Below are 23,467 nucleotides of genomic sequence, written 5' to 3' on the forward strand. Positions count from 1 at the left end.
GGATTTTTGTGTGTCCATAGAAAAATTTTGAAAAGTTGAGGGAAAAAGGAGAAATATAAGAATTTAAAGGGAAACCAAAAAAATAAAAAGAGAATGACCAAAACTTTTCCAAAGTTAATGAAAGTTACAGACCTCATATCTAAGAAGCTCAAAGATCATTTACACACAAGAAATATGAGGAAAATGTCATCAAGATTCATCATAATCAAATTGCTCAAAACCAGTAATAAAAAGAACACTCTTATGTGCAGTCAAAGGAAAAAAAAAAAAAGACAAGTTATATACAGAGGAAGAGCAACAACAACAAAACCAAAAAAAGAAAGGATAACAGCAGATGTCGCCTCAGAAATAATGCAGGAGAGGATGGTGGATCCACATCTCTGAAGTACTGTTACACTAGAATTCTATACTCAGCAAAAACAGCTTTGGAAAATAAAGTCCTTTTACCAGCGGCCCACACCATAAAAAATGTTAAAGGAAGAGCTAGTACAGGAGAATGATGGCAAATGGAAATACAGTTCCACACAAAGGAATGAAGAGCAGGGAGGGCTTCGTGGGTTGTGTGACCTATGAGGTTATGCAAGGAGCTGCCCTTTGAAGGAATCTGTGCTCAGCTTAATGCGCTGCTGGCACTTTTAAAAAATCTTTTAATAATTTTTAAATAAAGGGTCCCATATTTTCATTTTCCACTGGACCCTCCAATTATGAAGAATTAATGATTCTAATGAAGATTCCTGTGCAGCCCATGAGGGTGGGGGAGAAGGCTAGGAGGCTGAGCTTGGCTTGGGTCCTATGTTCAGGCATGGAAGATTATAGGAGGCTTCTTCAGAGTAAATTAAGAATGCTTTGATTTTTAATCAGGGGAAGAGTGAATGACATCTGGTTCGAGTGGGGAAGGAAACAAACAGCAGTTGTCCACTTAGATAACCTTTTTAAAGGCAGACATTTCTAGATAGAACGTGATTTTCCTTTTTGTACAGAGGTGGTTCATAAATGGCTATAATCAGAGGGTTTTAATTCTTCATGAAATTCATTTTTGCTGAGTGTTCTCTTCAGGCCCAAATACCTTGTTTAGTTTCGGTATGAGTGTGAGTGTGTGTGTGTGTGTGCTAATTCTAGCATCAACACTTCAATAATGCCTATTCCATCATATTGACCCTTAGGCACCACAAATATGTAAATTTTCTTTGGATACAAAAAAAAAGCTGTATTGTTTCCAGTGAAGTTCTCATGTTTCAGTGTATTCTAGGTAGTATATCTGATTTCAGTGTAGGTCAAGGTTCTAAAGTTGAGAGCAGCCTGATAGGCGCGGCTATGCAAAATGTGGGGAAAGACAGCCGAGCCAAGAGTACCAGTGTTAGCCCATCACCACTCCCCAGGCCAGATAGGAAAGGGCTAAAAAATCACTGGAAAGTGAGCATGTGTTTGGGGATGACTGCTCCTCTCATGTAAGGAAGGGAGAAGGGTGCTTTTCCCCAAACTTAGCCACGTGAGGGAAGCTTCCAGAGAATTGCTGCAAGAGCTTGTAGTTCAGATGCAGTGAGTGAGGGGGATGGAGTCCGGGGGCTTTGGCTGATACAGATCTGCGTGAGTCTGAAGCTCAGAGGTTGTGCCTAGCAGTCCCCAAGTCTTGTGAGGACCTGGGTGTACTGTATGTGGATGGAAGTGGAATTCTTACATCCACGGAGAATTTATAGTTTGTTTTACACTTGAATACTCATATCCAGTTATTTAGTTAAAGCCTTTGGCTTTCATTAAAGTTGTTAACATTTGAAGTGTTGAACGATGTAGCCTCCCTGATGTGGAAATATGAATGTTTTTCTCATTTATTAATGTCCTATAGTGAAGGCATAACCTTTTACTTAAAATAATTGGCTTGGAAATGGAATTATAACATTTACCCTCCCCTTACATCCCCTGCAATTTGTGAATTTGTTGGTTATTCTTCTTGGTTGGGAGTATGAGTTACTATTTGCCTTTAACTGATATGTGTACCCAGACATGTACACATGTACTTACATGCACGATGCAAAAAAAATCTTTTAGGGAGTAAATTTAATTGCAGTTACAGGCAGGGAGGGTATGGTAGGTAGGAGTGAGAGTTTATAATGCTGATCATGAAATAAAACCATCAAAGCAAGTAATGGGTCTAAACTTGATACTGATACTGTATTTCTATAGCATTTAAAGCAAATAAAGTCACACAAGGATTTAACACAAAATTAGAATGTTAAGTTTGAAAGATTCTTAGTACATCTCCAAGTGATTAGATTATCACAAATTTCCCTGGAAAGGTAGTAATTAAATCAACAACACTGCAAAAAAACAAAACAAGACAAAGCAAAATGAAAACAAAAACTGAAAAACCAAAAGCCAGAAAAATCCGACAGTCCTAAATGAACGGGTAATGTAAGTATAGCTTCAGCAGCTATTAGACAAGAAGTAAATGATCTTCTAATCAATTTGCTGCTACAAATATAAGTCAAATGATTTTCTTGGGACACGTATGAGTATTGCTACCTTAATTATTTTGTTTCTACCCGAAGGTATTTAAAACACAACTAACCACTGTAGTTAGATTTTTAAAGCTATTCTTGTACTTATGAACAGAGAATTAAGGATGCACTAAAGCTGATTTTAATTTTGTTCTTTTGGTGGCTACTTTTCTTTTTTAAGATTTATTTATTTTAGAAAGAGAGAGAGAGAGTGGGGTGGGGCGGGGTGGGGAGGGGCAAGAGGGAGAAGGAGAGAGAGTCTTAAACAGATTCCGCATTGAGCATGGAGCCCTACCTAGAGCTCGATCTCACGACTCTGAGACCACAACCTGAGCTGAAACCAAGTCAGATGCTTAACTGACTGCACCACCCAGGCGCACCTTGGTGGGTATTTTATCATTATCCATATTGTAGTGTATCATAAGCATTGGTGAAAGCCAATAGGAAGAAATTTGTGACTTGCTCTATACTAAGATTCACACATTAATAAACTGGACAGTGTTCAAATTTATCTCATCTAACCAAAATCCTCTTGGTAGGTACTCAGTGGTAAAATAAATAATTAAATATTAATAATAGTTATTAATTGTCATGCTTTTTTGATGAGGTTATCAATAGCAGTAGGAACTGCTGTGTAAACTTGGTAATACCTTGTACAAGGCCTGAGTAACTTTCTGAGTAAAGAAAATTCATGTACTAATGCACTGTTAACTAGTGTTTAGTTCTCTCAACAAGCCTTGGAGAGGACTGTAATTCAAGCGAGAGGTTTATCCAGCTAGCATCTGCACAGGGAACAACTTGCCTGACAATCTCTCTCAATATATTCATATAACACTAAAATATCAATACAAAAGTAAGAGTAGTATTAATGATGTTATTAATGATAGTAGCAGACACAGACAAAACAAAGCTGTTAATAAAAGAGCTTCTGTGTATGAAGCATAGATTAGGGAATAAAAGGAATAATTATTGGCATCTAAATTCTCTAAGTCTAGACACATATGGGCCTGTAAAACCTATGTCTTAAAAGTTTCTTTCTGCTTGATTTCCACGGCTGAGAATGCTGATATTAAGAAATGAGATTTCTATTAATCTCCCTCATCCCTATACTTTGGGTAGTTTTATGACCAAAATCTTCATATTTTCATTAGGTTATGGCAATAATGCACTACACACACACACACACACACACACACACACACACACACAAAAGGACTTTGGGGTCTTTTTATAATTTCCGGTGCATTTGTACTTTTCAAATCAGAATTTTGTATAGTTTTCATCTCTTTATGAAAATACTTTGAATAAACTTATACTCACTGAGACTGTCACACTATTTTCAAATATCAAGCAAAATACCATGTGAAATTGGAGGTTTCATCAATATTATTTAATGATGCTAAATGTATTTATAATTATAGCAGCAGCCAGACTCCTCACCCTCTTTTCTCTTCCCCTCCACCAGTAGCCCCCTGTACCAAAGACAGCCCCTTACCTTGCACTTTTCTCTTTACATAGAACAACAGTTATTGAAGCCAAATGGCTTTCTTAAAATGAGCCACTCATTACAAAGAGTTAGGATATGAATTTCTCTAAAAAGCTTTGCTTTAAATCAAAGTGACTGCACATTCCCTTCAGGCTAGGAAACAACAAATTATGGATACTTAATATAGAATTACTGGGCCCATATATTATATATGAGAATATTTTATATTTGGACATCTTCCCTCATTAGTTGGGATAAATTAAACCCTTGAATTTGAGACTAGTCTAAAGCTTTGTAAGCCAGAAAGCACACATTTGTGCCTTTCTTTCATTTTAAAACCCAAGAACCCAGAATCATCAAATGCATCACCCTCGTAGCAGTTCTGGGGAGCATAAAAATTTTGTTCTCTGATTTCCAAATCTAAAAGTACAGATCCATTTTTGTTTATAATAAATATATCTATGAAATTAAACGACTCGCAAAGCCTCCTCAAGAGTGTGAACTTGACCATAAAGATGTCACAAACTTTAAATACTATCAGCTTAAGGAAAATATACTGGGTTGATATCAGATGCAGATGTACTCCAGGCCAGAAGAATTGGCCTCAAGATCTAAGACACAGTGACTGTCTTTTCCAGTTCTGATAACAATGCTTGTGACAGCTGCTTCTCACAGGAATGAAGACAGATTTTATTACAGCACCTGTAGCTAAAGGGAAAATATTTAAAGAGTCTGTATGCACGAAAGAGGCTATTCTTCTGTCCCAACTCCAGGCTGGTTGGCCTGTGGGTGGTGGTAGATCGGTCCCTGAGCCCTGGCAGTAAGCCTGGGGCCTCAGAGTCTCACTGACCTACAGTCATTGCAATCATCCACAAAGGGACACCGTGACTGAACAGGGATCCCTAGGCTGCTGGTCCCCCCAGTGCTGGGAAAAGTGTGGGTCCCAGCTCACACCTTAAATGTTAGCCCCAGCATTTGGATTTTGAGAGACTTCTAGTCCTGCTTCAATGATCCTTGCTTCAAAGAAAACATTTTATAGTAGACTTCTATTGGAATCCCTTCTTCTCAGTGAGGGATTACTGCTAATGCCCATTAAGTGAGTGACTCATGTGCTAAGTATTTGTTCTTCAGTGGGGAACAAGATTATCTGGAAGATGTTATGCAGAGATATTTGTCAAGTTGTATAATTGACTAGAATGTCACCTAACTGGAAACAAGTTTGTTTGATCTATGGAAGGTCCCTCTTTAACATATGGCTAACCATAGCCATCAGATGAGTCCTGGATTCTTGGTGGAGAACTTAAATCTCCTGCATGCAACCAGAATACAACACACACTCCATGAGTTCCACTGTGTTGCCACACAAGCTAAGAACAAATTAATCAGAGGCCTTCAGTCAGACAGTGAGTTTCTGCAGAAATAATGATAGCTCTTGTGAGGGAGTAAGGACAGAAAGCAAAGAGTAACTGATGGCAAATTAGAAGAAGGAGCCAAGAATTTGTCCATTTGCCATGATTTTTAGATCAAAGGACAGTTTTTATGAGATGTTCTGGAAAAGATATTATTTTTAAGACAGACTTTTAAAAGCAGAGAATAATTAGTTACTACTAATAACAATAATTTAAAATAATTAATGGCATGCAATAGGCAGTGACTGGACTTGTGGAGAGAAAGTGGCATAAAGAGTAGAATGAATCTCTTTCGAACAGGCAGAAATTTATTTGCCTTATCTTTCAGGTTATGAGCGTTTCTTAAAGTTTTAGAATATAAAATTCAAATCTAATAAATTATCTAAAAGATTAAGGGATTTTTCACTCATTTTTGAGAAGAAATGTTCAGGATGTCAAAGATAAGGTGAAGGCATGATGATTATATGTTACTTCTTCATTCTTTCATTCCTTGATGCCATTGGATGTCAACGAACAGTCAAAATGAAATAAATATCAGTATTAAGGCCATTTATACAGATCTAGTTGATCTCTCTGAGCTTGAATACACAGTAACATATGTTGACCAGTTTTCATGGAAAATCTATGCCAAGTATATAAATAAAACAGAAACAACTTAAGATTAGATACAAGCTCTGGATAGTAAAATTTTGATATTACAGCAGCTATTATTATTAATAAGAACAAAAGCAGTGTCTTTGAGATTGGGGTTTATATATGCGGCCAAGGAATAGAGACAAGGAAACATAATAGAGATAGGAAACTAAAATTGAGAACTCTAATCTTTAACAGTGAATACGAACAAGATCAGGATGGGAGCCTATTTGTTATCATGACCATATCCTGAGAAGACTAAATTTTCTACAATGGAAAGCCTCCAAACGTTTGGGAAGTTTTCTTGGATAACACAAAACACCCTGAGAGTCCTCCCTGTTCCCCACATCAAAACTTTGAAAGACAGTAAGCATGGAGCTTGATTGGAACCAAGACAGATGTATATTTAAAGCAGAAGGCATATCTGTAAATTGCTGATAGATGTCAAATAGTATTAAAGAAAGAAAATATTAACTTGCCTACAATGGGAATTTCATTTACCAAGTGTTGAATGGGTAAGGTATCTTTAAAAGACCAACTTACGTTAATAAGTTCAACCTCCCAGATTTTTTTCAACAGGTCCATCGACGTGTAGCCATTAATCAGAAAGGCTTTGGTGTAGTCACCTAATTCAATGGAATCCAGCCACTCAGCGACAGAAGTGGGATGATAGCCATCGTGGCCAATGGGTCTCATCTGAAATAAAGAAAATCACATTAGGATGAGGATTACTTTGAGTTCCAACAAACAGAATGGATCTTGCCACTTGGAAGTTTATTTGATTTGAAGCAACAGTTCTTTTTGGATAAGAAAATAAGGAGAACCAAAGTACTTGACACACAAATCTAAGTCACTAATAATTTTCACACTGAATTAGTTTTCAAAAATGCACTCAGAAATTTCTAATTTAGCTGCTACGCCAACTCCATATTTGAGAAAACGAAATATGTCAAACTTCTGTTAGAGACATTATTGACATTCTGTTGGATGAAATTTAAAATCATGGCAGTTGAGCAGTATTAAATTCAATACTGAAGGCACAAGGAACTGCACTCTTAAAATGTAGATGATAATTCTCATATGTGCAACATCAAAGCATGTGAAAATACTGCACGACTCAAACATCCAAAGGAATTCATGCTTATGCAAGACATGTAGGTAGTGCAAACATGCTGGAGAAACATACTGCAGTGTTAAGCCAGTAAAGAAGAGGCTTTTTGGTGTTTAAAGACCATGTGTTCTGCATAGACTCTACAGTATGTTAGACATGAATAGAGAACTTGCTGGCAGACAGGTTCCTATTTTTTGTCAGCTATATACAGATTTTTTTTTTTCTTTAGGAGAACAAAGAAGTGTGACAGCAGCATAATGTTTCTGAGTTTAAATTGGAGTGTGAAAGTAATTTAAGCAAGAGAAACTTCTGGGTTTAAAATTTTGTATGATTATTCTAGTCTTTTTAGCTTTTATTTGAAATTTATTTGAATTTCTGGTTCTTGGCTTTTGAAGTAAGTCACTTCGAAGACTTGTGTTGCTCTGCCTGCCACCCCGTGTAGCTAATGCTTCCGTTGGTCTGGACAGCAGGCACCTCATCAACCTGATGTTGCAATTCAGGATGGGGAGAGCAAAACTGGGCAAAATACATAAGTTCTCCTCTTCCTTCAGATTCAAGGAGATAAATATCAATGGAAATCTACATGATTCTGATTTGCATGGAGAAAAGATTAGTCTGGCTGTCAGGGATTCAGATTTTAATCCTAAACATGGTAGGCTTTGTTACTATGCACTGTTCTCATTTTGAAGGTTCTTCTTACTTCTTCATCATGGATTCAAGGTGTTCATTAGGGATCAACACCTAGGCAAGGAGGGTTGAGAAGGAGGGCCAGGCAGAAGAGAAGTCAGATGATGATGGGCCCTGACAAAGCCTCTGTGAACCCTGGGGGAGCTCTGGTTCAGGTCATGCTCGTAGAGGTCCTGTGCTGGCAGCATGACTGGCCCTTTGTGCCTCACACTCTCTGTCACTGGATGCGGTCACCATGGGGAAAGCAGGACTCTAGTGAGGCCGCTCTCCACAGCAGAGGCAGACCCTGCAGATGCTGACAGCTGGAGGCTGTCTGCTGACCACTCTCCTTGCTTGAAGAGAGAGCCTGGAGGAGCATGTCCATGTCTCCCAGAAGACCATGGACCCAGATTCACCCAAGGTTTACATTTGGCCACACTGGGTTTCTACCTTTTTCTCTATACCCACTTCCTCATTCACATGCACTCAGCACACGTTTTATTTTAGGTGAGCCATTGGGAAGACATTTCTTTCCCCTGAACCTTTAGCAGACACGATGAAACGTTCCCCCTTCATGCTTCAGCATGCATTTTCTAAATCCAAGGGCACTCTCCTACATGGCCGCAGTAGCAGCACACTCAAGAAATCTAACACTGACCAGATTATGTGACCTAATATACAGTCCATATGTAAATTTTACAGGTCCCCAAAATAGAATTTGTAGTTTTTCGTTTTTCCTCCTGGACAGGCTTAATCAAAGCTCAAGACAACTATGTTTTTGAAGTATTTCTTCTGCCTTTTTATCTCCCTTTTCTTTTTCTGGGATTATATTTACTCCATTAAAAAAAAAAAAGATTATTTATTTATTTATTTGACAGACAGAGATCACAAGTAGGCAGAGAAGTAGGCAGAGAGGAGGGCAGAAAGCAGGCTCCCTGCTGAGCAGAGGGCCCCACGTGGGGTTCAATCCTAGGACAATGAGATCACAACCTTGGCCGAAGGCAGAGGTTTAACCAATGAGCCACCCAGGAGCCCCTCCTTCATTTTTAAATGGCTTCTTCTCCTGTCTTTGTTCCTATTGTTCCACACCCCAAACTCTTTTCCACTTTGAGGTCTAAAGTTCCTCTATTGGGAGTTACAGTATAATTTATCATTTGCATTAGAATCTGAATGGGATCAGACTTTTATGTGTCACTTTTACATTGGACTGACCCATTTTAGCTACTCACTGAACATTTGTTCAGTAACATTTAACACAATATTTATTCCATAATAGCTACAAATGTGAACGACAACTCAGGGTTTGTAAAATGAAGTTTAGTGGCAGTTGCAAATAACTGAATGTTGTTTGTGTAAAACAGAAGATTCAGATCCAAAACAGAGGCACAAATGTACTAAGTACTTTCAGATACCATAGAGTTATAAACATACTGGGGCTAACGACATTCTCCAGGACTTATGAAGAGGGCGTTGAACCAATGCTACTATCCTGACTAATCCCTGCATCCTGGGAAACTCCCTGACTGCCCCAGTTGACAGAAAGAAATAGCCAGAGAAAGGGCAAGAAGGGAGGAAGAGAAGCTCACCGGAGTTGAAATGAACAGTTTGGAAAGGTTTCACTGGTAGCCCTCCAGAATCTGACCACCCCAGCAGCAGATCCTGGGGTCGCGCTTAGAGAGCCTTGAATCAATCTGGGGTAGAGTCAGGTGTTCCATCCCAGAGAACTCTGCACTGGGGTCCCCATAAGTCATCTGAAGTGTGCACACATGCACGTGCACGCGCACACATACACACACAGGGCAATCACTCATCACCTACCACACAGAGGTTGGGTGATGGTCATAGCTAGCCAGTGATGAGCAGTGATGAGGATACCCACCAGAGCCCTGCAGAGCAAACCCAATCAGTACAAAATTGTTTGTTTTTCTTTCCAATCCCTCCTTCTTCCTCCAGTGGCAGGAAATTTGGAATCAGAAAAGAGAGAGGGGTCAGTCCCTTGGGGGAAAACTAAAATTGGGAAGCAGTGGTGGGGGAGGGGTAAAGTGAATAAAATTAGGGGCTTACATGGATTGGAAATGAGCTTTCAATATTTTACATGACTTTAAAGTTACTGGATAGGTCTGAATGACATTAAAAATACTAAAGAGAACGTGCCACGGCAAGTGCTGTGAAGTGTGTAAAGCTGGCGATTCACAGACCTGTACCCCTGGGGCTAATAATACATTATGTGTTAGTAAAAAAAATTAAAAATTATTTAAGAAATACTAAAGAGAGAAGCAGTTGAGCTTGGTTGGAGGCAGGATCGGAAAAAAGGCACATCAGTATCTGACTGAATGCAGATTCTCAGTCATGTGGTTCCTCCTGTGAGGCAAGTTCTCCCTGAGCCACCTTGAGGAGGTGAGAGGGAGGAATGAGAGATGGGGGCAAGGCAGAAAGCAAGAACGAAGAGAACCTGGAAGAGAACACATTGGTGTGTGCCGGGCGAGAGTGCATCCTGCCATGCAGTCAATAAATATTTAGTCGGTGGCTGTTCTGAATGTCGTGCAGCAGTAGAGAACAAAGCAGTCCGAGTCTCTTCCTCAAGGAAATTATGACTCTTAATTAAAAGCTATGCAAACAGATGACCAATAAATTACAAAGGCTCTGCCTACCTGAGGAGAGGAAAGCATTAGAGCCAAATGAAGTTACAAAATTAACTTGACACGTATTTAACGATATGCAGAATGGTTACTGTGCTGCACAGTAATTTCTTCTGAAGCAATTCTTCCATCTGTTCCTTCATTTCTGTTCCTACTGCCACTGCCCTGGTTAGTGAAGTTCTTGTTAGTGCTTACGAAAACGAACGCAATAGCCTTCCCCTTGGCCTCCCGCCTTTGCTCCAGCGCCTGTGATGCTGCTGCACTAGTCTTCCAAAAAGTCAGGCTTTTAAGTCAACACCGGCACAAAAACCTATAGTGGCCCCTTCTTGACTAAAGTGAAAATATCCTATTCCAGAACTCTAGGGTAATTGGGATCAGGTATAAACTTAGCTTTCAACTTAATCCTATACTACTCTACCATGTGTACCCTCATACATACAATTAGACACTGGGGCATGTCTCAACAGCCTGTTAAGCTGTAGCCATGCCATGAACATGAACGGTGTGTGCAAGACACTTCTGTATCTTTGCTCATATTCTTTTCCATGCTTCTAATGCTTTTGCCTTTATTTCTGTAGTGTTTTCCCAGGATAAGCTTCTCTTCTTGAGCTTTAAGATACAAATTTCCAAACATTTGTAGGGTACCTCACATAGATGGCCCATAGCTATCACACAACCTGAGTCAAAACTTTATCTCCTTCATCTCACAAACTGGCCCTCCCTCTGCATTTCCAATCTCCATTAATGGGGAAGTATCACACCATTGCCTAAGTAGATGCTTACTTGGTAAGTCATCTTACTTTCCTCTTTCTGTTTTACTGTATATTTGATTAGACCAATGTCTTATAAATTTGATTTCAGTTCCTCCTTCCAAAATGGACTTGGAATCTGACAATAGTATCTACCCCAAGTGTTGTTGTAAGCATAGGACTTTGAATATAATACATATTCATAACTCTTAATTTTCTTCCCTCATCACTGCTCTAAACTGTGTTCATGCTTATTTTTATTTATTTGTTTTGCCAATGTTTATTTTGAAATTGTATAATATTGAATCCTTTGGCTGCTGATCTTCTCAGCTTCCAATCAAGATTCTTCTTTCCTCTCTCATTCCTTTCTCTTTCCTTCACTTCCTTCCTTTTCCATCTTGTTTTAAAAGGTTTTATGTCTGGGGGTGCCTGGGTGGCTCAATGGGTTAAGCCTCTGCCTTTGGCTCAGGTCATGATCTCAGAGTCCTGGGATAGAGCCCTGCATTGGGTTCTCTGCTCGGCAGGAAGCTTGCTTCCCCCTCTCTCTTTGCTTGCCTCTCTGCCTACTTGTGATCTCAGTCTGTCAAATAAATAAATAAAACCTAAAAAAAAAAAAAAAGACTTAAAAAAAAAAAAAGCGTTTGTCTGGGGCTCCTGGGTGGCTCAGTTGTTAGGCTTCTGACTTTGGCTCAGGGCAATGATCTCAGGGTCCTGGGATAGAGCCTTGCATCAGGCTCCCTACTCAGTGGGAAGCCTGCTTCTCCCTCTTCTACTCCTCCTGCTTGTGTTCTCCCCTCACTGTGTCTCTCTCTGTCAAATAAATAAAGTCTTAAAAAAAATAACAAAAAATAAAAAGGGCTTATGTCTTTTAACTTATTTAACCCTCTGCCCCAGCTGACAGCTATTTTTCAGAAATATAACTAACAAGGTCACTCAAGTAGACTGAATTGTTTCCAATTCTTCACTTCCTTCCTGTGTTAGAATTATGCCTCTGTGCCCTTTGCCAAGGGATCTGCATTGTATCCCACTGTGATTGGAGTTAATTCTCCATTCCATTGATATTGGCCATGTACTTGCCTGGCCAATAGTACAGGTAGAAGTGTGAGGGTGGCAGTTCATAGGCCTCTCCACTCTTGTGATCTACTCATTCTTTTGCATTCCTAGGCTCTATAACAAGAATAACAAGTGACTGAATCACCACACAACTGCTGGTGCCAGGAGAAAGAGGAAGACTTGTGGAGCAAACCTAAATGTAGAAGCTTGGAGTCTACCCTGGCTCCGTGGAGTTTGAGCAAGTGCAGCTGAAGTTAGGTCCACTACAGCTGTCCCACAAACCCATGAGTAAGAAGAGTAAATATGCATATTTTTTGTTGCTATAAACCATTGAAATTTTGACATATAGGGGAAAACTGACTAATACAGTCACTCTTTATTTCAAATCCCTGGGTATTTATATTAGTTAATGTTCTCCAGAGAAAGAGAACTGACGGGATGTATGTACACACATACACAAGTCTGAAATCTTGCAGATCCAAATGTGGCAGGCCCGGCGGGCTGGTTGGAGACGCAGGAAAGAGCTGATGTTGCAGCTCAAGCCTGAGAGCGGTGTGGAAGCAGAACTCCCTCTGATTTGTGGAGGACCTCAGTCTTGTTCTTGTAAGGCCTTCAACTGACTGGATGGAATCCATCCGTATAATGGAGGGCATTACTGCTTTACACAGTCTGCTTTACTGAGAGCTTGCTGATTTAAATGTTAATTTCATCTAAAAAAATACCTTCATGGTGACATCCTAGACTGGAGTTTGACTGGATATGTGCGTATCATGGCCTAGTCAAGCTGACACATAAAATAACCCAAACTCTTTAATTTATGAGTTCAAAGTCACATCCATGAGACGGAGAAAGACTAGTGATGCTGAGCTAAGCTGACATTAACATCCTTCCCAAGCTTTCTGGCTGTCATCTAGTAAACATCTATGTCCTCCATCCTTGCTAACCCTAAACTAAGTAATTCTTTATTTTAGGAGTATGATTTTTGAAGGCATAATCCATTTTATAACTGGTATATCTCCGTACCTTTGCTCCTGCCATTCCCTCTGCCAGGATTACTGTTTTCTCCTCTGTTTCCCTGTTGAAATTCTATCCTTTCTTAAAAGACCCTATTTAAATGTTGCCTCTTTTGTGAAGCTTTCTCCAATGCTACCCTTAGGCCCAGGTCAAAATTAATTATACCTTCCCTTAGATTTTTGTAGTAATTTGCATATAATTCTGTTATAGCTATAGATGTAGTTGTCTTCTTTATCAGACTGTCACCCTTTTGGTGAAGAAACAAGGTCTTACCCATTTTTGTTGTCTCGTATGTGTCAAGTGAAGCATTCCATACATGGTAGGTATTTGCCCAGTGTTTATTAAATTAAGTGATTTAATGAACACATGAAGATAAAGTGACAAATTCTGTGGCCTGGTATCCACTTGTAAAGGACATTTGTATTTTGTGCTGCATCTTATGAAAATGAGGGCTATTTTTATATCTCACATTAATGTACAGCTATTTAAAGTGATTACATACCAAGAGCCAATTCCAGGTAGTATGAGGCTGTGTTACAAAATGCACTGGGCTTTGTTTCCATAGCCCAGCATCCTGGCTCTGCTGTTAACAAACTCTGTGATGATGGGCAAGTTATTGTACCTCTCCAAGTTTCAGTATTCTCATCTGTAAAATGATAGTGTTGGGCCAATGATCTCAAAGTTCCTTCATAATTCCTACGCCTTGCAATTCTATCTTTTGTAAGTTGACATCAAATTAGTGTTGGATTTATTTATCCAGTAAAGGAAAAAGAAGCCCAAAGGCAAACCATAAAAAAAATAAATAAGTCAAAGAAAGAAAAAAGGACAACAGGACATTTAGGCTGAAGTTCAGATGGCATCCACACTCCTCTCATGAGTTGTCAGCAGCATCCACAAGGACACTGCGACTGCTTTCTCAAATCTCCAACAATGAAACCCTTTTCCAGTAGGAACACCTGCAGGACCGAGCTAGACGGAGAGTTCCAGGGGCTGCCAGACTTGCAGTACTGCCCAGCATGAATGGGAGTTAGGCACAGTCTGTAATCTGTGGTGGGCAGGGAGTGGGCATTCCTAACAGAGCTTCACAACTAGGACATCTGATTCAACTTGTTGAATCCCCAAGTGTGGGGAAAACCCAAACTGGCACAGAAATGGCTGTTAGCAGTGAAAGAAGCTTCAGTCTCCAAAAAATTGAGATATATGGATATGTTTTACTAAATACCTTCTTTGTGGCTCTTGGTGTTTTGTTATTCTGCCCAAATGCACACTGACTTTCCTCTAGGAGCCTCTTAAAGTAAATCTGGCCTCAGAGGCGGCATGCTGTTATCATCACAGGCAATCTAGGAGGCAGAGATTATTGACCCCAGGACAGTGAGGGCTCTGTGGAATCTGGGGCATTAAGGGAACCAGTTAGGAGGCAGCTGAAAAGGCAAGGCTCTGAGACTGCCTAGTCTACCTTTGTCAGGGTAACCCATATTTTAAGTGTTTCACACAGGTAAGAGGAGGAAGAGGAGTTCTTTGTTTTAAAAAGAAATATTGGCAAACCATTGATCTAGAAGATTTTTGAAAGATTACACGATCACTACAGTTTCACTTCCTCTTAATTTCCTGGTTTTATTTGAAATATTCTGGATTTGTCATATGTATACACACACATATGTGTTGCCTGTGATTCTTTCTCTGCCTGAAAGCAGCTCTGTCTGTTCAGACAAGGATGCTGTTTTACAAAGATGGAGCCACAGGATGAAAGCTGTAGCAAGAAGGCAATAAAAATAGGAAAAGGAAATAAAAAGAGGGAAAAGATATTACATTATAATAGATTTGGGATTACAAAAACATAGTTCGGGGGCACCAAGATGACTCAGTCTGTTAAGCATCCAACTCGATTTCAGCTCAGGTCATAATCTCAGGGTGGCGAGGTCGAGCTCTGTGTTGAACTTGGCACTGAGAATGGAGCCTGCTTAAGATTCTCTCCCACTCCCACTGCCCCTCCCTCTTCTCTAATAAATATAGTTCTGAAAACAGTAAGCTATTAAGTCCGCATTACGATATTGGCATGGTAATTAGATCAAGGGAACAAGGAAGCCCAAAAGTCAATAACAAATTAGATGTTTTTATATCTGTAAAGTGTTATAAAATTGAAACAGTGATTCCTTGTTGTCCACTAAAATCTGTTCCCTCCTCTTCCACAGTAACGGAGCTTACTAGAGAAAAGATACACCAAATAAATATATTTAAAAAATCCCAACAACAACCAAAAAAGATAATTCCAGCTTCGCTTCTGATTGTTTCTATGAGGATATATTCAAGCCTGTGGGAAGCTAGTGAAAGTGCTGCATGTTAACCTCCAGATCACCTTCAACCTAAAAAATAGGTTCCTTGCTCTAGAATTGATTTTTTCCTTTCATCTTCTCGTGAGCTGGAACATCAGTGCCTGCAGTCCAGCTTTGACTCCACAGGCAAAATAATAACCTAGAGTTTGGGAAATGCGTCTCAAACCTGCATGTACAAAAGAATCACGTGGGTGATCTTATTAACATGCAGGTTCTAATTCAATAGGCTGGAGGGAGAATTTGAGATTTTGCATTCCTAACAAGCTTCCTGGTAATGATAATGCTGTCAGTCCCTGGACCATGCTTTGAGAAGCAGTGCTTTGGAGGATGACAGAGCGACAGATGGAGGGTCCTGGGTCTTTCCAGAATCGCATAGAGCAGAGCCAGTTTGTAAACCTGGACGGCGCACTTCAAGACTGTTACGTGGGAGAAGTAAATGTTCTATTCTTTAAACCACTACATTATGAGGTTTCTATTCTAGCAGCTTCGCCTTTCCTCTAATACAAACAGAATTGAAAATAAGGTAATTTCATACATAACATTTAAGGAAGCCCATAGTTCCACTTGACAGAATGTTGCATTGCCTCTTGCTTTGTGAAGCCATTAATTTTCACAGCCGTCGCCATTCAGAGAAACCCATTTCCTTTAACCGCGTTTGTTGGCATCTTTCTGTCAATCACACTATCATCCCTTTGTGATAACTATGCAAGATATAAGAGGGGGAAATCGTGGGAAAACCTCAAGTTTCTAGCTTTGATTCCTTGTCCCCGGGTACATGGTGGTGTTACTAGTGGAGAAAGAGGAGAAAATAGATGGAGATGACACGAACAATTTTGAGAGATAAGAAATTAAAGACGGTGGAACTGCACTTTACATATGGGGGAGAAGTCCGAGGAGACATATAACCTTTCGCATCATTCGCCATACAGGTACAGGTAGGAGTCTTGGTCCCTCTACTATCAGCTGTCTGACCTTGAGTAAGCTACTCAGTCGTCCTCAGCATCTATCTGCCTTCTGATTGGTGATGTGAGAGATAAGAATGTCTGCCTCCGGGGGGAGTTGTCGTCATTCAGGGAAACAATGCACAGTACTTGGCACACGGAAGCACTCAGTAGATCTTGGTTATTTTTATCCTAAGTGGGAGCTGAAATCCTGCATGGATGAGATTGGGGAGGGTGTGTACTGCGGGAAGGGAAGTGGTGTGAGGACAAACCAACACTTCCAAAGTGAAAGATAAGAATCATACTCAGGAGACCAAAAAAGCAATAGTCAAGACAAGAAGGGAAATGGGGGAAACTTAGTTTCAAAGAGGGTGGAGTTGTCAGTGACGGAATGCTGTGGAGAGGCCTACTAGGAGGAGGAAGGGGAAACGTTCGTGGGATCTGGCAAACAGGTCCCCAGGATTTTATAGAAAAGAGCCCTGAGGCGAGGCTGCCCTGGGTTGATGTGTAAGAGATGAAGTAGAAACTGCAATCAGAGCCATTCTTTTCAGGAGTCTGCATGAGAAGAGAAGGAGGGAGATAGAAGGTTATAGAAAGCACAAGGAAAAGGCTTGGAGAGGAGTGGGAAATGAGGACGCAGGGCTGAGGAAGTTCTGCGATATCAGGGAATAAGAGACTGAGGGTGCGGGGGAGATTGACAGAGGTAGAGGGTTTGCCTTTTGCTTTGGGAATTTGCTGGCCTTTCTTGGAAATGATAGCATGAGAGGCATAGCTGGAGTAACTTTGGGGTTGATCATCTGTATTAAAAGAGTTATAAGGATCTAGGAGCTACCCCTACCTGGCTTGGACTCGGTGAGAGCTGGGTCCGTGTATGTGAAGTACTGGTAAAGGTCGTCATGTGGGCAAGGGCAGCCATCCCTGGGTACAAACACACAAACCCGACTATCATTTACGTAAACCTGCTGGTTGCAACAGCTGTGATGCACCGGGCTTGGAGACTTAAACTTGCCTACGAAGCTGCAAATGGACGGTGGCTTCTCTTTTCCCACCGGAGGTACTTTGTACTGTCAGACTCCCTGACAGACTTTTGTAATACAGACAGCTGATATCATCAGGCGCCTCCCTCTACTCCTGCTCCTTGTTCTAGCCTCTTCTGCTCTGTCCTGCTGCTACCCAAGACTCGGACTAACAGCAGCCCTGAAAATAAACCAGGACAAGCAGTGCCAGCAGGCAGTGGGCTGCCAAGTCCAAATGCAGGTCTGTCGGGTAGTATGAGGATCAGATCTCCTATAGGCTTTGAGACCTGGGCTTAGATATCACTGTGCTGTTTCATCAGTGGCTCTTAAAAGACTGACTGAACATGAAAGAGAAAGGCAGATCCACTGATCATGGGGCCCCAGAAAAAAGTCTATCCACCACCATCTAAGTGCTATTGTAGTGCAACTTGGCTGGGAGAGACACGTCTGCAGAATGGATAGGACTATTAACGGTAAGAATGTTACCTAACAATCACATGAGGCTTTGAAGATCTCAAAGTGATCTCACGTGCATTATCTCATTTGTGTGGGGTTTTAGGTGGTCTTTGGGAAAATACCCTTTATGAAGCCTGAGCCTCTGGGTACCCCGTGTAATGAGGTTCCTTCTGTGGGAACTAAAAGGACTAATACACCGTGACTATTGTTAGGAAATGAGGTGTGATGTGTCTCCAGGTGTCCATATGTGGCAGGGGAGGGAGACATGAACATGTACAGATCTGCTGCTCGAAGACCTTTTGTTTACAATCATACTCTGTTGTGGATACATTTTCTATAAAAGAATCGGAAGACACTTAAACCCTCAGAGCTTTGTAAGCAAATTGTGTTTGGATGTCATTACGGACTTAACAATTACAGATGAAGGTAACGTCTGTATTTTTTCCCGACAGCCACTGAACCTTGCGACATGGGGTCTTTTGAGTGTTCAGACTTGGAAGACTCCCAGCTTTAGGCATAGATAGGGCAGGAGCAGTGAAGGAGTCACAGCTGGATATTACTCGGCACAACATTTTGGGGGAATACAGGTAAAGTGCTTTGGACAAGACTCTGTCTCTTAATACCCTGTGATTTCTATTTCATGAATAAAAGAAACAAACTAAAGTCTAGCCCAGAGGGGCCCTGACATTTCCCTCCTTTGGACAAGCTGTAAGCCATGGAGTAAACCGGAAGTGAAGCAGCAGACAACAAAGGGTACTTAAATAAGAAATGTTCTCAAGACCCAGGGGCGATCACCTTCCAGTAGCACAGGAGAATAGGTTAGTGAATGAAGTAGAAGCACTAGCCAGACTAGTCCAGCCTCTAGCCATCGGGGTTAGGGGCACCCCTTTTGATCACAGGTACCAGACTCACCACAAGTTAAAGACGTGAAACAGCCAAAACAGAGAAGCTCTATAAATCATGGTAGGACAACCAAAATGATAACAGCAACAAGGACACCATCGTCTCCTTATTGCTCTGCAGGCAGTGTGAGTGGACTGCCAGTCAGACGTGGTTATTTACAGCTTCATCTCCAGGCGCCCACAGAGTACCTGCCATAGGCAGCATCGCTGAGAACCAGGCAGTTACCTACCAGGTAAGACCGTGGGGTTGTGGTGAAGAGATCAATAGATCCGCCACTCAGCACAGACATAAACATGGTCACGCTGAATGATTCTGTGGCACTCCACTCTGAAGTTTTTGGTAAAACTTTTCTTTTCTTTTTTTTTTTTAAATTCAATAAAAGGACATGTTTGTACCATCTTTTCATTTGTAAAATCCTTGTTTCAATAATATTGATCCTAGATCCTTTTGTTAAATATCACTGTTTATTTTGATGTAGTTCCTGGCTGCAAAGATCTTTCACAAAACAAGAGCTCAGATTAAAGATGAAGCGGATTTACTGCAACTAGAATAAGGTGTTGTACAACGCTCACCATCATTCACGTTTTCAAGCTCCACCAGTGATAGGAATTATATTTAGAGAAAGACACAGGATCACTTTTTTTCCCCACTGATAGTACATATCTGCTGACATTCATGTAGATATACATGTATGTAGCACATACATGTATGTGTATGTAGGTGTATGTAGCACACCGCTCTGCTCTTAGAACAGAAACTTTAAATGCCACTATCAGTCAGGAAAATTGTTTGCATGTTATTAGTCTCAACAAAAAAAATTCCCCAAACTTGAGTCTTCAGAAAATAGTGAATGTTCTGAATGGCAATTCTATTTATTTGATATTTAAAAACCATGTCCTTTCTCAGAGCCATAATCACATCACCCACTGAAGTGCTTCAAACAGATAGATGTACTGTAAAACCAAAGTTAGCAGCATACAAACGAGTAACTTATGTTCTGCCTGGGTAGGGAAGTACGAAGGATATCATTCAGACAGTGGCCAAAAATCAGTATAAGAATTACAGAATTGGAAATCTACCACACGTTCATCCATCCGTATATCCACCCACCCATCCACTCATCTACTCATTCATTTATTCATTCAAATACTTGCCGCATGCCTACTATTTTCTACCTATTCTTCTGGATGCATCAGTCAAAAAATATGTAAAAGTGCCAGTCATTACGGAGCTTACGTTCTAGTGGGGGAGACAATAATAATTAAAAAACCATAGGAAATAAGGAAATTATGTCAGAAACTGATGTGTTGTGAAAAGAAAAAGAGAAAGTAGAGCAGGAGAATTTGATGTGCTAGAGAGTGCCTGTGGAGTAGTCGGGGTCTGTGCAGGAGAACAGGCTGGTTAGGGAAAGCTTCACTCAGAAAGCAAGATTTGAACAGAGATTTAAGGATGGTAAAGAGGCTGTGCTGGCAATCAGGGGACAAGATGCCAAGTAGAGAGACCAGGAAAGGCAAGGGCCCTCAGGAAGGAGTGAGACTGCTGTCTGTTCAAGGAATAACAAGGAAACCAGGGGGTTAGAGCAGTGTGTGTGGGAAGAGAGGGGTGGGGAGCAGGTCAGAGAGGTGGTCAGGGGATGGGGAAGGTAAAGCTCTGAAGGTCTTGGAAGGCTCTGGCTTTCATTTGGAGAGAAAGGGAGCCAGTGCAGGAATTTGAGCAGAAGTGTGACATGGTTTAGGTTATGTTTCAGTGCAGTCATCGGCTGCTGTGTTGAGAATAGTTCCTAGGGAGGCAAGAGTTAGGAGGAGGGAGACTGCTCAGAGGCTGTGGAAGTAATGCAGGAGAAAGAGGCTAATGGGTTGGACAGGGTGCTAGAGTAGAGGTGGTGAGAAGCGGTCAGATTCTCTAACATAGGCTGGGAATCTGTCACCTTGATGGCCACAGCTCTGTGGCAAGGATTTCAACTTGAATAGATCCATATTCACCTTTCACATGTGGGAATGTATGGACACCTGGCAGGGTTGGTCTTGCATGGGTCTGTTTTCCGTGAGGAATTCAGAGTCCTCAAAAGACTCTTCTGCTCAAAGAAGGCAGCCAATGCATATGTATATGATTCAAAGGACAATAGACAAGTGTCATAGGGAATGTTCTATTCTGAATGGCTTTCAGGATCTGGCACTCTGACTAGGCCCTGGCCTAGCTCCCATGGATCAGCCTTAAGAAGAAGAAGCCTCAATAAAAAAGCTGCATCATGAAACATTTTTGGGACATTGGGAACAAAAGGAGTCAGCATAATTGGCCCCGGCAACTTCATCAGCAAGCAGAGATGGTGCTGTATTTTAGACATTGGTGCCCTCAACATTGGGCACCAGCACTTGGTGATGGTGCCCACATTGGCAGGCTTCAGTGGCACTGGCAGAACATTCAGTTGGCACTGGCTAAGGCGCTTCTGATGAGAAGATCCTGGGCACTGCAGCCAGCAGCGCAAACATCAGTACCTTTGACACGCTGGGCACCTGCAGCTATGAAACCGGCTTTGGCCGTCATTAATGGCAGATCTGGCACCCTTAGTGGGTACTGACAGCACTAACAGCACTTTTGGTGAGTTGCGGTGGAATTGCTTCAAGCTTTGGTGATCAGAGAGAGTAAGAGAGGTGGAAGAGAGCAGGTGTCACGTGGTCAGTGGGTGGTCTGGTTAATGGTGCACATGTGATGTGAGACACCCAGAACAAACCATTAGGAGGGATTTCAGTAAGGTTTAGAATACACAGAGAATTGTAACCCCATTTTGAAACCCTGGCTAGAATTGCTGAGAATCCTTTTATATTTATAGTGAGGGAATAATCTAAGAACTATGTCACTACCATTGGCAGTCACAATAAACAATATCTTGGTCCTTATAAAAATGTTTCTAGCCTCATAGTCTAAGATTTTTGTGGGTCAGTTCAGAATTTTTAATTACCTCAGACATTGGAGCAGCATTGAATTTTCAGTTGTGCTTGCGTGAAATCTCAGTAGAGAGTCAGCTCTTACCGACAGTTTTAGTAGTTATTAGTTACTTAATTCAACAATAATTTTTATGCACAAAATATATATGTCACATCATCCTAGGCATTATCAAAATACAAAAGGGCCTAAGGTTCCCTCCTTCCAGGAATATGTAATTTCCTTGGGTATATATTTGAATGTAAGAAAATAATTAAGTGCCAGTATTTTTATAAGTTCCAGAAGAGAAGAAACTTGAGTGGAAAAATTTGGAAAGAGACTCTTCTATAGTTTCTCTTGGGGTTCATATATGGAGAAAGAATGTGTGTGTATGTGTGTGTGAGTGTGCATGCACAAAAGACAGACAGGCAGAGACAGAATGGACAAATGTAGGCATCCATTTCTCCTTACTGTCTCTAGATCTAGCAGGAACACAGGTAGCATTCTTTGTCTGGAGTGACTCCCTCAATGCTCTATTTAGGGAAAAATACATAATAAAAATACTTAGGAAATAAAAATACTTAATAATTCTTTGAGATTCAGCTCAAACGTCATCTACCCATCCAAAAAACCTTCCTTCAACCTCATGTACTTAGCTTTTTCCTCCTCTGTAGCAGTTTTCTTTTTTCACATAATAGTTTAGTTTTTGACATATTTGTGTCCAAAATGTAGGTAGAACTCCTCGAGGCAGGGACCAAATATTATCCAGTTTTTTGTCCTCATCTCTGAAGCTCGCAGAGGGCCAAAATGAACTACTATCTGAATGAATGGATGCAGGAATCATAGATTCACTGAGGAAATCTGGCCATGTGGGTGTTTGCAGACATTATGTGTCTGGAGTTGCCCTATCCCTTCATCTGGTTCCAATCCTACTGGGGATGCTAAGGACTTGGGATGTAAGGTCAATTGTTGCTTTCTGTCTACATCAGTAGCACTTAGAAAAGGACTCTGTCAAAAGTGGACACCAGCAATGTTTATAGATGATGATGTAATTGAGTCCCAGAGGTGAAAGGCAGGGAAATCAATCGTTACATCTACACAATAATCTCTTGTACATTTGTGAAGAAAATTTTACATTCAAAAATTTCTGCAATACATTTACCTCGTCATATTAGAAAATCGTCAATACAACCGTTTCCCAACAAACAGTGGCCTCTAAGTAAAGAAGCAACTGAGGGTTAAAACTGGTGATGCATTGAAGAAAAAGCTTTTAACCTGTTGGGACTCTGGGGTTCATAAATAATAACCTTAAAGATCATCTAAAATATATCCATGTAGCACTATGCCATCACAAGTTTATACAATGAATAAAGCTAAAATGTATTTGCTCTGGAAGATAAGAAGGAAGTAATCTGACAGTTTACTGAGTGCTCACTTTCTCTGATAAGACCAGTAGTAATCTTTTAACTTAAACAAAAAAGCTGAACTCCTTTTTAAAATAAAATGTGCTAGATCTGTAGAAGATGAAGACAATAGCCAGTCACTTGTCTAAAGGTGGAGGCGTTGACAGGCTATCCACAGAGCAAAGGCACAGGAAGCTCGGGTGATAGAGGCAGTAGAGGAAAGTAGCTGAGAGCACAG

At 40.8% G+C, this 23,467-nt stretch overlaps 1 protein-coding gene across 17 annotated transcripts in view; it reads right to left on the reverse strand.

Annotated features, from left to right (window-relative positions):
• The window catches only part of ANKS1B (ankyrin repeat and sterile alpha motif domain containing 1B), a 1,097,747-nt gene that overhangs the window by 278,818 nt on the left and 795,462 nt on the right, over positions 1 to 23,467 (reverse strand). For all 17 annotated transcript variants that reach the window (XM_032874307.1, XM_032874315.1, XM_032874314.1 and 14 more), the window contains one exon: positions 6,567 to 6,719. In XM_032874307.1, coding sequence (XP_032730198.1) covers positions 6,567 to 6,719 — 153 coding nt within the window. The remainder of the gene's footprint in view (positions 1 to 6,566; positions 6,720 to 23,467) is intronic.

This window comes from Lontra canadensis, unplaced genomic scaffold (genome assembly GCF_010015895.1).
Source record: "Lontra canadensis isolate GAN:19392208 unplaced genomic scaffold, GSC_riverotter_1.0 scaffold52, whole genome shotgun sequence".
NCBI lineage: Eukaryota > Metazoa > Chordata > Mammalia > Carnivora > Mustelidae > Lontra > Lontra canadensis.